Source organism: Coregonus clupeaformis, chromosome 24 (genome assembly GCF_020615455.1).
Source record: "Coregonus clupeaformis isolate EN_2021a chromosome 24, ASM2061545v1, whole genome shotgun sequence".
In the NCBI taxonomy this organism is placed as follows: domain Eukaryota; kingdom Metazoa; phylum Chordata; class Actinopteri; order Salmoniformes; family Salmonidae; genus Coregonus; species Coregonus clupeaformis.
The window spans coordinates 31,713,079-31,729,581 of NC_059215.1; the positions used below are offsets into that span (position 1 = coordinate 31,713,079).

The 16,503-nt window shown below is 43.4% G+C and overlaps 1 protein-coding gene across 1 annotated transcript in view; it reads left to right on the top strand.

The window, feature by feature from the left end:
• The window catches only part of LOC121537256 (multiple epidermal growth factor-like domains protein 6), a 122,112-nt gene that overhangs the window by 82,883 nt on the left and 22,726 nt on the right, over positions 1 to 16,503 (top strand). The window contains exons 21-28 of the mRNA XM_041844934.2: positions 8,433 to 8,558; positions 10,391 to 10,522; positions 10,598 to 10,726; positions 11,117 to 11,248; positions 11,442 to 11,570; positions 11,714 to 11,842; positions 13,252 to 13,380; positions 15,776 to 15,904. Of these exons, the coding sequence (XP_041700868.2) occupies positions 8,433 to 8,558; positions 10,391 to 10,522; positions 10,598 to 10,726; positions 11,117 to 11,248; positions 11,442 to 11,570; positions 11,714 to 11,842; positions 13,252 to 13,380; positions 15,776 to 15,904 (1,035 nt within the window). The remainder of the gene's footprint in view (positions 1 to 8,432; positions 8,559 to 10,390; positions 10,523 to 10,597; positions 10,727 to 11,116; positions 11,249 to 11,441; positions 11,571 to 11,713; positions 11,843 to 13,251; positions 13,381 to 15,775; positions 15,905 to 16,503) is intronic.

The window sequence follows — 16,503 nt, forward strand, 5'->3', positions numbered from 1 at the left end:
GTGATTCAATATGCCCGTAAACATACCAGCCAACTGGTCTGCGCATGCTCTGAAGACGATGCTAGGGATGCCGTCTGGTACAGATGGAAAGGCTTTCCCAAAAACCTTCTCCATCAAATGTTAACTATAAAGTAGCCTATGCCTACCTGGCATATTATGATTATTTGCATCAATCCAGCGGCCATTTGTTTTGCAAACTCTGCAATCACATGAGCGCTATAGAAACATCGCTAACCAAACAAAGGTCTCTTGCTGGTGCGCACTTGCATTTCTTCAATTTTTCCAAGACCTCAAAAGTGGTCTCCTGATGTGGTTTAAAGCTGCAATGCAGCCGTTTTTATCTCCATATCAAATCATTTTTGGGTAACAATTAAGTACCTTACTGTGATTGTTTTCAATTAAAATAGTCAAAAAGAAACAAAAATATCTTCTTAGCAAAGGGCAATTTCTCAAGTAAGAATTTTACTAAGACTGTCTGGGAGTGATCTGAGTGGGGAGGGGAAAACTGAAGATTATCTGTTATTGGCAGAGAGGTTTGGAACTCTTTCTTATTGGTCTATTTAACTAATTTACTGCATGGTGATGTCACCATAGAAGGCCAAAACTCCATCCCACAAAAACAAGCTGAAATTTCAGGCAGTCTTTTCAAAGAGCTCTGTAAAATAAAATATACACAAAGTTTTAGAACACCTACTCATTCAAGGGTTTTTCTTTATTTTTACTATTTTCTACATTGTAGAATAATAGTGAAGACATCAAAACTATGAAATAACACATATGGAATCATGTAGTAACCAAAAAAGTGTTAAACAAATCAAAATATATTTGAGATTTGAGATTCTTCAAATAGCCACCCTTTCCCTTGATGACAGCTTTGCACACTCTTGGCATTCTCTCAACCAGCTTCACCTGGAATGCTTTTCCAACAGTCTTGAAGGAGTTCCCACATATGCTGAGCACTTGTTGGCTGCTTGTCCTTCACTCTGCGGTCCGACTCATCCCAAACCATCTCAATTTGGTTGAGGTCGGGGGATTGTGGAGGCCAGGTCATCTGATGCAGCACTCCATCACTCTCCTTCTTGGTAAAATAGCCCTTACACAGCCTGGAGGTGTGTTGGGTCATTGTCCTGTTGAAAAACAAATGATAGTCCCATCCAGGCTCTGTCGTAGCTGGCCGTGACCGGGAGTCCCATGGGGCGGCGCACAATTGGCCCAGCGTCGTCCAGGGTAGGGGAGAAATGGCCGGCAGAGATGTAGCTGTCACGCCCTGACTCAGGGGACTCGTATATGTTGAGTCAGGGTGTGTATATTCTTTGTTATCTATGTGTATATTCTAGTATGTGTATTTTTATGTTGGCCGGTGTGGTTCCCAATCAGAGGCAGCTGTCGCTCGTTGTCTCTGATTGGGGATCATACTTAGGCAGCCTATTGGCACTGTCTAGTTGTGGGATCTTGTTCCGTGTAAGGTTTGTTGTGTTGTACCTTTGGACTTCACGTTTCGTTTCCTTTGTTGTTTTGTCGTGTGTTTATCGTTAAATAAACATGTACGCATATCACGCTGCGCCTTGGTCCGACCCGTCTCTTAACATACATGACAGTAGCTCAGTTGGTAGAGCATGGCATTTGCAACGCCAGGGTTGTGGGTTCGATTCCCACGGGGGACCAGTATGAAAAATAAATAAAAAGAATGTATGCACTCACTAACTGTAAGTCGCTCTGGATAAGAGCGTCTGCTAAATGACTCAAATGTAAATGTAAATGTAAGCGCAATCCAGATGGGATGGCGTATCGCTGCAGAATGCTGTGGTAGCCATGCTGGTTAAGAATGCTGTGATAGCCATGCTGGTTAGGTGTGCCTTGAATTCTAAATAAATCACAGACAGTGTCACCAGCAACGCACCCCCACACCATAACACCTCCTCCTCCATGCTTTACGGTGAGAAATACACATGTGGAGATCATCCGTTCACCCACACGCGTCTCACAAAGACACGGCGGTTGGAACCAAAAATCTCCAATTTGGACTCCAGACCAAAGGACACATTTCCACCAGTCTAATGTCCATTGCTCGTGTTTCTTGGCCCAAGCAAGTCTCTTCTTCTTATTGGTGTCCTTTAGTAGTGGTTTCTTTGCAGCAATTCGACCATGAAGTTCTGATTCAAACAGTCCCCTCTGAACAGTTGATGTTGAGACGTTTCTGTTACTTGAACTCTGTGAAGCATTTATTTGGGCTGCAATTTCTGAGGCTGGTAACTCTAATGAACTTATCCTCTGCAGCAGAGGTAACTCTGGGTCTTCCATTCCTGTGGCGGTCCTCATGAGAGCCAGTTTCAAAGCGCTTGATGGTTTTTGCGACTGCACTTGAAGAAGCTTTCAAAGTTCTTGAAATTTTTCCTATTGACTGACCATGTCTTAAAGTAATGATGGACTGTCGTTTCTCTTTGCTTATTTGAGCTGTTCTTGCCATAATATGGACTTGGTATTTTACCAAATAGTGCTATCTTCTGTATATCCCGCTACCTTGTCACAACAACTGATTGGCTCAAACGCATTAAGAAGGAAAGAAATTCCACAAATTAACTTTTAAGATGGCACACCCGTTAATTGAAATGCATTCCAGGTGACTACCTCATGAAGCTGGTTGAGAGAATGCCAAGAGTGTGCAAAGCTGTCATCAAGGGAAAGGGTGGCTATTTGAAGAATCTCAAATATATTTAGATTTGTTTAACACTTTTTTGGTTACTACATGATTCCATATGTGTTATTTCATAGTTTTGATGTCTTCACTATTATTCTACAATGTAGAAAATTAAAAAATAAAGAAAGAAAAACCCTTGAATGAGTAGGTGTTCTAAAACTTTGACCGGTAGTGTATATAAAACACAGGTATATCACGTTTTTGACTGCACTGGGCCTTTAATCATTTTTGTGGACTTAGAACGTCATTCTTGTCACGATTTAACTGGATATGAACCCAAATGCAGACAACTACACCGAGCCAGAGAAGGTTTAACAGGTTTATTTACAAAGTTAAATTGTCTAGGTTTCCAAAAATAGGGGAAGAGCAAGTCCAGGTCTACAGGGAGGGTAACAGATCCAGGTTCTGAGCAGGAGTGGTACCGTAACGTCCTAGTGTCCGTGGTGAGTCCAAAAGGGAGGTCCAGTAGTGGAAAGCAGGATGGTGGTGGCAGGAGTGAAGCGGAGGCAGGAGTCAGGTTCCAATAATCTGTGGCACAGGAGAAAAGTAAATAGAACAGGCCAAAAACACAAAGAGCGAAAACAAGCAGGTTGAGTCAGCAGCGAGACTAACATGGTCGTCTTGACTATGATCTGACGATGAGTGGCAAGTTTGACCGGGTCTTTAAGGCTGAGGTGATTATGGTGAATGAGCTGCAGCTGGAACCCTGACTCCCGCACACCAGACTTCACTCCTGCAATCAAGAACAGACAGAGGGGAGGGGGAGAGCAGAGAGAGAGCTACCTAGCAGCAGTAGGCCTAACAATTATTTTAGATTTTCTATTAAAAAAGTGTGATTTTGAGAGTGAATACCTGAAAGAATTTGGAAAAATGGAAACACAAAACTGAGAAAACGGAATTTGGAAGAAAACTCAATGGAATCAGGCAAAAAATAAAACCGATTTTATAGGGCCCTATTCACCTAATCAAGGTCCAGACTGTTTATTAAAGGGTGACATTTTGACAATGGAAAAAAGCAGAGCTCACAGCACCCCCACATCAACTGACATGCAGCACCCTAGTTATGAGCCAACCTGTGAGTCTCACAGGGTGGCCACACTGACAAGCAGCTCTGTGAATGTTTAGGGCTATGCTTCTTGACCTCAGATACTTCCGAGGGTGATGTTCTGGGAACCGGGGCTGTCCATTGGGTCTGCTTCCTCCATCCATCCCTCCATCTTTTTACTTATCCCACTCTAGTTTCCACTTTGGTGTCTGGCTAATAGGATGGTCATTGTGTAATGAATGTACTCAAACTCTGTGGGAGAAAGAGGTGTGTGTGTGTGTGTGTGTGTGTGTATATGCGCGCACATTTACATACACGCATGCTTGCATCCATGAAAGTGTGTGTGTTTGTGGAGATGCACTTACTGCATAAGTAAGTTCCTATATTAGTGTTTTGTGTCTGCGTGTGTATGTAGCTATGCATGCGTGTGTATCTATGTGTGTCCGTTTACGTGTGTGGGTCAATAACAGATGGAAATAACCAGAATCGTTTCATTGAAACACCAAGCTGGCGGTGAGTTGCTTGTCATCTGGAAGCCATTAAGCGATCAGAGCCTTGCATCTGCAATCAATTAGAAATATCGGGGAGCGAGGGGAATCGTGCTGGCCAACCTCCTCTTAATTCCCCCGTCTGTCTATCTGCATCTCTCTTATTGTATGTTTTGCAACCTTTCCCCTCCGTTTCCACTCAGAGCATGCGCTGACCAACTGTCTTCACTGACATTTTCAACCTCTGCCTGACCGAGTCTGTAATACCTACATGTTTCAAGCAGACCACCATAGTCCCTGTGCCCAAAAACACCAAGGTAACCTGCCTAAATGACTACCGACCCGTAGCACTCACGTCTGTAATTAATTCCCCCGTCTGTCTATCTGCATCTCTCTTATTGTATGTTTTGCAACCTTTCCCCTCCGTTTCCATTTGGATACTCTGGGCACTCTGGAGGGGAAGGATACCCTCACTCTGTAAATGAGTACAGGGTCTCAGAAAAAGGCGCCGGAGGGGATGGCTGCCATTTTACGGGCTCCTAACCAATTCTGCTATTCTGTTGTGGGTTTTCTGCCACTGTCTCTTATGACCGAAAAGAGCTTCTGGACATCAGAACAGCGATTACTCACCTCAGACTGGACGAAGATTTTTTCTTTAATGAATCGTGGCAAAAGATTTACGGCTCCTCCCGGACCAGGCCCAAATCCCCGTCATTCGCATGAAGAGGAGACGTCGATACAGGAGCTGCAGATCCGGGTGCTTGGTGAGAATTAGTCGGCGAATGGATAATCAGCCTTTACCATCCGTCCTACTGGCAAATATGCAATCACTGGAGAATAAACTGGATGAGCTCGATTAGAAAATATCCTACCAACGGGACATTAAAAACTGTAATATCTTATGTTTCACTGAGTCGTGGCTGAACGAGGGCATGGATAATATACAGTTGGCTGGGTTTTCTGTAAAACAGAACAGGAACCTCCGGTAAGACGAGGGGTGGTGGTCTATTTGTCAATAACAGCTAGTGCGCAATCTCTAATATTGAGGTAGAGTACCTCATGATAAGTTGTAGACCACACTATTTACAAAGAGAGTTTTCATCTATAATTTTCGTAGCTGTCTATTTACCACAAACCAATGCAGGCACTAAGACCTCACTCATTGAGCTGTATAAGGCCATAAGCAAACAAGAGAATGCTCACCCAGAGGCAGCGCTCCTAGTGGCCATAGACTTTAATGCAGGAAAACTTAAATCCGTTTGACCTCATTTCTACCAGCATATCACATGTGCAACCAGAGGAAAAAAAAACTCTAGACCACCTTTACTCCACACACAGAGACGCATAAAAAGCTCTCCCTTGCCCTCCATTTGGTAAATCTGACCATAATTCTATCCTCCTGATCACTGCTTACAAGCAAAAACTAACAGGACTGTTTTGCTAGCACAGACTGGAATATGTTCCGGGATTCATCCGGTGGCATTAAGGAGTACTGTATACCACTTCAGTCACCGGCTTAATCAATAAGTGCGTTGACGTGTCATCCCGACAGTGACCGTACGTACATATCCCAACCAGATGCCATAAATTACAAGCAACATCCCCACTGAGCTAAAGTCTACAGCTGCCGCTTTCAAGAAGTGGGACACTGTCATAAGAAATCCCGCTATGCCCTCCGACGAACCATCAAACAGGCAAAGCGTCAATACAAGACTAAGATTGAATCCAACTACGTCGGCTCTGACGCTCGTTGGATGTGGCAGGGCTTGCAAACTATTACAGATTACAAAGGGAAACCCAGCCGTGAGCTGCCCAGTGACGCAAGCCTACCAGATGCTCGCTTCGAGCAGCAATGAACCATGCATGAGATCACCAGATGTTCTGTACGACTGTGTGATCACGCTCTCCATAGCCGATGTGAGTAAGACCTTTAAACAGGTCAACATTCACAAGGCCGCAGGGCCAGACGAATTATCAGGACGCGTACTCAGAGCATGCGCTGACCAACTGTCTTCACTGACATTTTCAACCTCTGCCTGACCGAGTCTGTAATACCTACATGTTTCAAGCAGACCACCATAGTCCCTGTGCCCAAAAACACTAAGGTAACCTGCTTAAATGACTACCGTCTGTAGCCATGAAGTGCTTTGAAAGGCTGGTCATGGCTCACATCAACACCATCATCCCAGAAACCCTAGACCCACTACAGTTCGCATACCGCCCCAACAGAGCTACAGATGACGCAATCTCCATTGCGTTCCACACTGCATTTTCCCACCTGGACAAAAGGAACACATATTTGAGAATACTGTACTGTTCAACACCATAGTGTTCTAAAGCTCATCACTAAGCCAAGGACCCTGGGACTGAACACTTCCCTCTGCTACTGGATCCTGGACTTCCTGACGGGCCGCCCCCAGGTGGTAAGGGTAGGCAACAACACATCTGCCACGCTGATCCTCAACACGGGGGCCCTTCATGGGTGCGTGCTTAGTCCCCTCCTATACTCCCTGTTCACCCACGACTGCGTGGCCATGCACGACTCCAACACCATCATTAAGTTTGCCGACGACACAATGGTGGTAGGCCTGATCACCGACAATGATGAGACAGCCTATAGGGAGGAGGTCAGAGACCTGGCAGTGTGGTGCCAGGACAACAACCTCTCCCTCAACATGAGCAAGACAAAGGAGCTGATCGTGCACTACAAGAAAAGGAGGGCCGTGCATGCCCCCATTCAAATCGACTGGGCTGTAGTGGAGCATATCGAGAGCTTCAAGTTCATTGGTGTCCACATCACTAACAGACTATCATGGTCTAAACACACCAAGACAGTCATGAAGAGGGCACGACAATGCCTTTTCCCCATCAGGAGAATGAAAAGATTTGGCATGGGTCCTCAGATCCTCAAAAGGTTCTACAGCTGCACCATCGAGTGATTGACTGGTTGCATCACCGCTTGGTATGGCAACTGCTCGGCATCTGACCGCAAGGCACTACAGAGGGTAGTGCGTACGGCCCAGTACATCACTGGGGCCACGCTTCCTGCCATCCAGGACCTCTACACCAGGCGATGTCAGAGGAAGGTCCGAAAAAATGTCAAAGACTCCAGCCAATTAAGTCATTGACTGCTCTCTCTGCTACCGCACGGCATGTGGTACCGGAGCGCCAAGTCTAGGTCCAAAAGGCTCCTTAACAGCTTCTACCCCCAAGCCATAAGACTGCTAAACAGTTAATCAAATGGCTACCCGGACTATATGCATTGACCACCTTTTTTACGGTGCTGTTACTCGCTGTTTATTATCTATGCATAGTCACTTTAACCCTACCTACATGTACTTATTACCTAATTTACCTTGACTAACCTGTACCCTCACACATTGACTCGGTACCGGTACGCCCTGTATATAGCTTCATCACTGTTATTTGATTGTGTTATTATTATTATTATTATTATTATTATTTTTCTTCTTCACTTTTTGTTTTTGTATTATTTATTTTAAATATATTTTGTTACTTAAAAAAAAAAAATCTGCATTGTTGGTTAAGGGCTTGTAAGTAAGCATTTCGGAGCATGTGACAAATACAATTTGATTGATTTGAGTCTCTTGATCTCTGGCTCTCTTCCTCTGTCTTTGTCTCTCTATCCTTCTCTCTCTCTCTCTCTCTGTATGTGTCTCTCTCTCTCTCTCTCTCTCTCTCTCTCTCTCTCTCTCTGTCTCTATGTCTCTCTGTCTGTCTCACTCTCTCTCTCCCTGTCTCTGTCTCTCTCTCTCTCTCTCTGTGTGTGTGTCTCTCTTTTCAGGCTTTAACACAACAAAATGTGGAAAAAGTCAAGGAGTGTGAATACTGTACTTTCTGAAGCCACTGTATGTATATATACAGTATATCTCTCTATCCCTTACTCTCTCTCTTTCTCTCTCTCTCTCTTTCTCTCTCTGTAAATCAACATGAGCAGATGGGGAATTGCTGGACATGCTGTGCTAGACAGATCCACCATTCACAGGCCAAGGGGGATATCAGACAAACTTGACACAGATATGTCCTACGTTTCAATCTAATCAAACATATTCATCCAAATTCAGTTCAATTGAGGGTAGCCAAACAGTTGTGTAAGCATAAAAGAGTATAGTGTGTTTTTCATCTGTATATCATATCATAAATCATAAATGTGTGTGTATGTGTGTGTCCTCTTTCACAGACTGTCCAGAGGGTCGCTACGGGGCTGGATGTAACCAATCGTGCCACTGCTCTGGCTCCCCATGTGACAATGTGACAGGACAGTGTGACTGTCTTGCCGGTATGAAGGGACAGCACTGTGAGACTGGTAAGGATGGGGGGCAACATGCTAATAAGGTGTGCTGTGTAGGGCCATGGGGGAAGAGGAACTCTGATGGTGGGTGGAGGGTGCAAGGGGTTCCAATTAATAAATCAAAAATAGTTTTTGTATTTTCTTTACATGTACTGCACAAACATCAGGAAAGGAAAGGTGTGACTCGTTATCATAAAAACATGAGATTTTATTATCTACTTCAAATTCAAATCATGACGTTTGGGCCGTCAATGCCATGGCCTTCATCAGATATTAGGCAAACATCCAAATACATTTGTCTGGCACTAGGTAGGTAGAATATGAACTGTACAAAAAATAAAGGTGTTACTGAATAAAACACCTCAACCTCCAAGGCGTTTGAAAAACAAGGAAAACTCTAGGAAGACGAACCAGTCCTCCTAGAAACGGAGCCCATCCTCTTCTGGCTGGCCGGGCATAATGACAAATCCCATAGGAATATCCTCCTAGCATACCGGCATGGAAAAATCACTGTACCACGTCGGTCCTCTTTAAAAGCTCTCTTCAAATCAACATTGGCTGGGCTGGCCAGAGCAGTATGTGTGTTATATTCAACAATGTGATCGCACACATCTCTCTCCAACTGCTAACCATAGTAAAACAACCCAGAAAACGTGTTGTGATTCCATCTTTAATGTGTTTCCATTCTGGTCCGTTTGAGCTTCTCCTGGACGTTGTTGTGAATACGAGCTCCTTGGAAGAGGTGATGGAACTGAGCCTGGCAGTTTTAGAGAAGAAGAGAGAGTACTTAAAGGCCCAGTGCAGTCAAAAACATGATTTTCCTGTGTTTTATATATATTTCCACATTATGAAGTTGGACTAATACTGTGAAATTTTGAAAATGATGATAATGCCATTTTAGTATAAGAGCTGTTTGAAAAGACTGCCTAAAATTTCAGCATGTTTGGTGGGAGTGAGTTTTGGCCTTCCATGGTGACATCACCCTGCAGTAAATGTGTTGATAGGCCAATAATAAAGAGTTCCAAACCTCTCTGCCAATTACATCTAATTATCAGTTTTCCTCTCCGCACTCAAACCACTCCGACAGTCCAAGCTAAATTCTTGCTTGAAAAATTGCTTTTTGCTAAGAAGCTATTTGTGTTTATTTTTTACCCTTTTAATTGAAAACAATAACATTAAGGTACTTAATTGTTTCCCAGAAATTATTTGATATTGAGATAAAAACAGCTGCATTGGACCTTTAAGGTCCACAGTGGCAATGTCCCAAATGGAACACTATTCCCTACATAGTGCACTACATTTGACCAGGGCTCTGGTCCATAGGGTGCCATTTGGGACACAACCAGTGTCTTTTCTCAACCTTGTTCAAGACCGGCTAAGGTTAACTTGAACCGAAATGGCATGGAAAATTATGGGGCAGCTAAAGCATTGTAGCATCTCTTCAATCACTGCTTCGTAAGAGGAGTTGTGTCACAATACAGACCCATAAAAACAATATTAACCCATTGAAGTACACATGCAAGAGATGGGAATAGAAAGGGAGAGAGAGAGAGACAGATCAAGAGTACTCATGGTCAGAAAGCCACTGTAGCGAGTTATACATACAGTATATTAAAACAGCACTTTATGAAATTAGATTTTCAAAGAAGCCATATGAGAATGAGTACTATGTTCATTCTTTAGTCATGGAACACTGGTTAGAATAATAATGCTGAATAGTATTAGCCCCATATGAAGAATATAACATTTCATTCACTAAGGACAGCTTTGGAGTCTTTTTCTCTCTCACTTTCTTTCTCTCTCTCTCTCTCTCTCTCTGTCCCTCTCTTTCCCCTTATGTCTGTTAGAGTGTGAGGAGGGTCGTTGGGGTGTGGGCTGCTCAGGCTCCTGTCCCCGCTGTCAGAACAGGGGAGTGTGTGACAAACACAATGGAGTGTGTTGCTGTCAACCTGGATACATGGGCACCCTGTGTCAGAGCGGTGAGAGATACACACACACACTAGTCACCACTCCTCAGACTTAGTATAATTGACCATACTATCTCTCTTTCGTAGCCTGCCCGGTGGGTAGATTTGGCCTGGGTTGTCAGCTACGCTGTCTGTGTGATAACGGTGGCCGCTGCCACCCGGTGACGGGCCACTGTGCCTGTCCTGAAGGATGGACTGGACCCAGCTGCAGCAGAGGTAAGTAAAGATGATTGATTGTGTGACCCACAATCATCACTGGAGTACTTTATGGTCCGCCCTACCACGTAGACCTGGGTTCAAATAAAATACTATTTGAAATTTGGGCTTAATTCCCTGGCTCAACGGAACCAATAGAAGAGTCGCAAAATTGCAAAACCTCGCCCATCTTGCACTCCAGGCAGGCTAAAGCAAACCAGGCTAAAGTAGTTGAACCCAGGTCTGCTACCACTTCAGCTTGTAATAATAGTTATAATAACATTGTAGTTCATTAGTTGGTTCCTTCTTTTATCATGACTGTTTTAGTGAAAAGCTGTGAAAAAATATGAGATATATGAGTTGTGGGGGTCATGACCTTGTGTTGACCTCTGACCTCTGTCTCTATGGCAGCATGTGATGCCGGGCGCTGGGGAGCGGACTGTGCCAACATGTGTGAGTGCCCGGGCAGCGATGGCAGCTGTGACCTCATCACGGGACAGTGTCACTGTGAGGCGGGCTACACGGGACCACACTGCCAACAGAGTAAACACATACAGTACATCTCCTTGTGTGTGTGTCTATGCTTGTGCACTTTCATGTGTGTGTGTCGATTTGTGTGTAACTGTACATACACTTGCTGGGTTGGGGACAATGCCTTAACAAAGTCACTAGCAGGGGAAAGTGTTTTAGTTTCTCTCTGAGCTCTCTCTCTCTCTCTGCCCTGGCACTGCCACAGAGTGCCCAGAAGGCTCCTTTGGCGTAGGCTGCAGACACAGGTGCCAGTGTGCCAACGAGGCGGCCTGTGAGCATGTTAGTGGAGCCTGCACCTGCCTCACTGGTTGGACCGGCACCTACTGTGAAAAATGTAAGTGTGTGTGTGTGTGTTGGATAACTAATTAGAGTATGTGAGAATGGCCACATGATATGTTTGGAGGTGTGTAAGGTCGTCATTAATTGACTTAACTGTATAAATAAAGGTGACATTTTAAAATGTGTGTGTGTGTGCAGCATGTCCTGACGGCTTCCATGGGCTGGAGTGTCAGCAGCAGTGTCAGTGTTCTAATGGGGGGAGATGTGACCACCTGACGGGTGCCTGCCACTGTCCAGACGGCTGGGTCGGACCACAATGCAATACCAGTGAGTCCCATTGGCCTAGGCCCGCTATGCAAATTCCATCCTGCCCACCCATACACCCATCCACCCATCCATCCATCCATCTATCCATACACATACAGAACACGCGGCAGGTAGCCTAGCAGTTAAGAGCGTTGGGCCTGTAACTAAAAAGTCACTGGTTCGAATCCCTGAGCCGACTAGGTGACAAATCTGTCGATGTGCCCTTGAGCAAGGCACTTAACCCTGATTGCTCCTGTAAGTTTCTCTGGAGAAGAGCATCAAACACATGTCAAACAAACTAGACAAAAGCACACAAATGAATTATGTTAGTAACTAAATTTATATGAGATCTTTTCTATTGCATTATAGTTTATTTAAGATACTTTCAATAGTTCAACTCCACACCGTAATCAGATTGTTTTAATTTCTCCAGGAATTACATTTTCCTACTAACATCACATTAAGAGCTGTTTGTGTGAAAAAATGTTATGGAACACCCCTTTAAAGAGATTCTCTGGTACTGTTATATACTTTTTAGCCAGTAGTTCTGAAAGTAATGCTCACGAGCCAAAAGTGGTCCCCGAAAATGTATTACTACGTCACATATATGCAGATATGTGCACTATGTCATTGCTCTCTCTCTCGCTCTGCTGTGTGTGCATCTTGCTATCTGTCACTCAAATGGCGAGGGGCTGAAGCTCATTGGCTAGAACTCAAATTGCTAGGGGGCTGGCCCACGTGGGGGAAAATGTAGGGGAAATGGCGCAGCACAGCTTACAGAAAAACAGTGGCTTTCAAACTAGGGATGTTGTGGCAAAGTTCCGGAGCGTATCTTTAACAGCCTGAATAGTACCAAACATGTATCAAACCAATATCTGGGGGATTTCTGTAGCCGCTCAATAAAAGAAAAGAAAAACAGAAAAACAGGTGGCAGTACATTTTATGAAGTGGTAATGGTAATGACGTGTCTGGTGAATACCCCTCGTGTTCCCCGCTTGTATGTGCCATTGCATAATCCCCTGGATCGACATAGTCATTTTTCTGTTCTGACTGGTAATGGGGTGCCAGGAGGGCCAGGGGCAGACTCAGTGATTTGGAGGCCCCAAGCAGAGGCCTGTCTGAGATCCCTGCCCAGAGCCGCCTCTAGCCTTTTGGGGGCCCTAAGCGAGATTTGGTTGTCTAATGGTAAGTCTGAGGAGGGCCCATTCCAAAGAATGTGCCTGTGTGTGCCTGTGTGTGTGCCTGCCTGTGTGTGCGTATGTGTGCCTGCGCCTGTGTGTGTGCCTGTGTGTTTGTGCGTGTGCCTATATTGTGTGGAGAGCCGAGCGTTGCACACAACTGTCACGACACCCTTTGTATTTGTATACAGTTATAGTTTGTTATGGCTGTTTTTGTTCCCCCTAACATTCTGTGCCCTGTTCCTGTGGTAGAATGCCAGACAGGGTGGTTTGGCCGTGGGTGTAAACACACCTGTGAATGCCGTAATAATGCCACCTGTGACCCTGTGAGTGGGCAGTGCCAGTGTACGCCAGGGTGGATCGGCCCCAGCTGTGAGAAAGGTACCGTCAATATGTGTGTGTGTGTATGCGTGTGTGTGCACTTGCGGGGGTTCATGGGTCATTCTACCAAGAGTGCCTCTTGGGTACTGTAATTTGGTCAAAACAAAATCTATTTATCTCACCTTATTTTAACATTCTGTCATAAAGAGCACATTTAACTTAATAAAAAAAACATGTTTTCACATCTCAAGTGGTTAAAAAAAGGCTATAGTAATTTCCAATTAACATTTGTATTGTCTGTGTATTGTAGTGTTTTATTGATTTATTTTTTGTATATATAGTATAAAAATAAAATAAATTGCCAATTAAGTCCCAATTCAAGTAACAGAGTTGACTGTAACAGGATTGACATTGCATCTTAAATCAGCCATAAATCCCCTTGTGATATGGGGGATGGAAGCATGTTGTGTGCTACAGGAAGGGACAATTACATGCAAGCTTAATTTTGTAAATTTATTTTTATGTTCTATCCTGTCTATCTATCGGTAACAGGGTTGATGTGTTATGCTTGACGTGCTCAGTTTTCCACCACAAAACACCAGAAAATTGCCAAACAAAGTAGAACTAGCTCACCTGCTTTTACATTATGATTTTACTACTATGTTCAATATTTATTTTGAATTTAACCTTTATGGGATCGGTGTCCCGTATACGGGACGGTTGAGCTAACGTGCGCTAATGTGATTAGCATGACTGTTGTAAGTAACAGCGAACTTTCCAGGACATAGACATGTCTTATATGGCAGAAAGCTTAAATTCTTGTTAATCTAACTGCACTGTCCAATTTACAGTAGCTGTTACAGTGAAAAAATACCATGCTATTGTTTGAGGAGAGTGCACAACAACAAACGTATCGCTGCAACTGGTTTGATACATTCATCTCTGAAGGTAAATAATGTACTTACATTCAGTGATCTTGCTCTGATTTGTCATCCTAAGGGTCCCAGAGATAAAAATTTAGTTTTGTTTGATAAAATCCATTTTTATATTCAAAATGTAGGAACTGGGCTCTACAGTTTCAACCCCTGCTGTCTCTGGCTCCACACCAACCCCGCCCGGCCATCTAGATGTGTGAAAGTTAGTGTATAAGCTAATGATCCATCATGTATGACATTCCTGGGAGTGTGTAAACTTAAATTTTGTATTACCATATCATTTTTGTATGTTCTCTGTAGTTATGTACTTGAAAATGTATCAATTGACCAATTCTGTACATTTGGGCAGACTTGATACAAAATAGTCCAGTATTGCAATGCTTCACTGGATCAATCTGAAACTTTGCACACACACACTGCTGCCATCTAGGGGCCTAAATCAAATGTGTGCCTAAACTGCAATATTATATTGTGGCAAAGTGTTTCCTTTCAAATGGTATCAAGAATATGCATATCCTTGCTTCAGGTCCTGACCTACAGGCAGTTAGATTTGGGTATGTCATTTTATGGGAAAATTGAAAAAAAGGGTCCAATCCTTAAGAGGTTAAAACGAGAGTTCAGTTTCCATAACAGGGTTGACCTTAAAATGAGGGACAGATGGAAATTAATCATTTATCACATTAAATAAATTATAATCTTCAGAAATGACTTTTTCAAAGCAACAAAAATAACTATGGCTTTACAATGATGGGGAAAACTTGGAGACATTTTGGGGTTAAGTGAGTTAGTCTTCCTAGAAGTCGGAAAAATATGACGAGGGACATGTGAAAACGCAGATTTTTGGCACTTTAGCAAGTCTTCATTGATATTCAAAATCTGATATATTGAATTTTTCATGTGGTGTATGTTAAAGGCACCTTCATTTAATATAACAGGCTTTTATAATTCAATGTTAGTTCACAATTTCTACTTAAAATATCAAAGGGACTCAAAGGGCACTCTATTTGTGGAACAACCCTCCTGTGTGTTTGTATGCATATGTGCATTTATCCATGCACACACATCCGGGCATGTTTGTAAAAGACAACCTGTGTGTGTGCTCATGCATGTGTGCATGCGTGACAGAGAATGTATTATTTTGCTTACAAAATTGGAAAGTCCATTTGAAAAGCAGGTTATATTTAGCTGCTATTCAATCCTCCACATCTGTACATTTCATTGAGCGTCCCTAATGCTAAGTAATGGTAGCATTCCCTCCCTTTCCAACCACTATACATACAGGACAGTGGCTACACTCTGATTCTCTACCCTTCTCCCTAAAGTGTGCAGTCATTCACTCCCCCTAAAGGGTTGAAATAGAACAGACAATACATACAATACAGTGGCTGCACTTTGATTATCTTCCCTGTCCCCTGAAGTGTGCACTCAACTTTTTCACTCAACTTTTTCATGGACTTGTGTACGTTTGAAATATGGTGGAATCTAACTCATGTTTACAGCGATGTGTATCTTTCTTTCAGAATGTGTAGACGGCTTCTATGGACAAGACTGCCACTATCACTGCCTGTGTCAGAACGGGGGTGTGTGTGATCAGTTCTCTGGGCGCTGCTCGTGCTCCAATGGGTGGACCGGGGCAGCCTGCGAACTGCGTAAGTGGTGGATCAACTTCTAGGGCCAAATAGGGAAGAAGGGGGGTTGGGAGATTTCCAATGCACTTAGGCCCTCAACAACGGTTATAGGGATACTGCGAGATTCTACTTACCCAAAGTCATATGAACTCGTGGATACCATTTGTATGTCTCTGCGTGCCGTATGAAGAAAGTTAGCAGTAGTTTTGCAAGCAAAGCTAACTAGCGTTTGCACAATTACTGAAAGTCTACAGGTACGGTAAATGCCAGAATCTTGCAGTATCCCTATAATGCAATAACAGATAATGTTATAACTGGTCATAATGCAATAACTTTTTAACAGGGTAATGTAATAAGTTGCCGGATAATGTAGGCTAATAAACATGTTGAACAGATAATGTGATCTTTTTTCCACTGTAATAAGTTAGTGTGTTATCCTGTGGTTAATTATGTTATTAGGTGAGTAACAACTTTTTGGATGAATAATTAACTTCAACGGATCATGTAAAATTCCAAAATCACTGTCTTTATGATTTATTTAATTTATTTTAAGGGTGATACGCTAATCAATCCGCTGGCTAGACCTAGTTACAACTATGTATACCATGTAGACACCATAT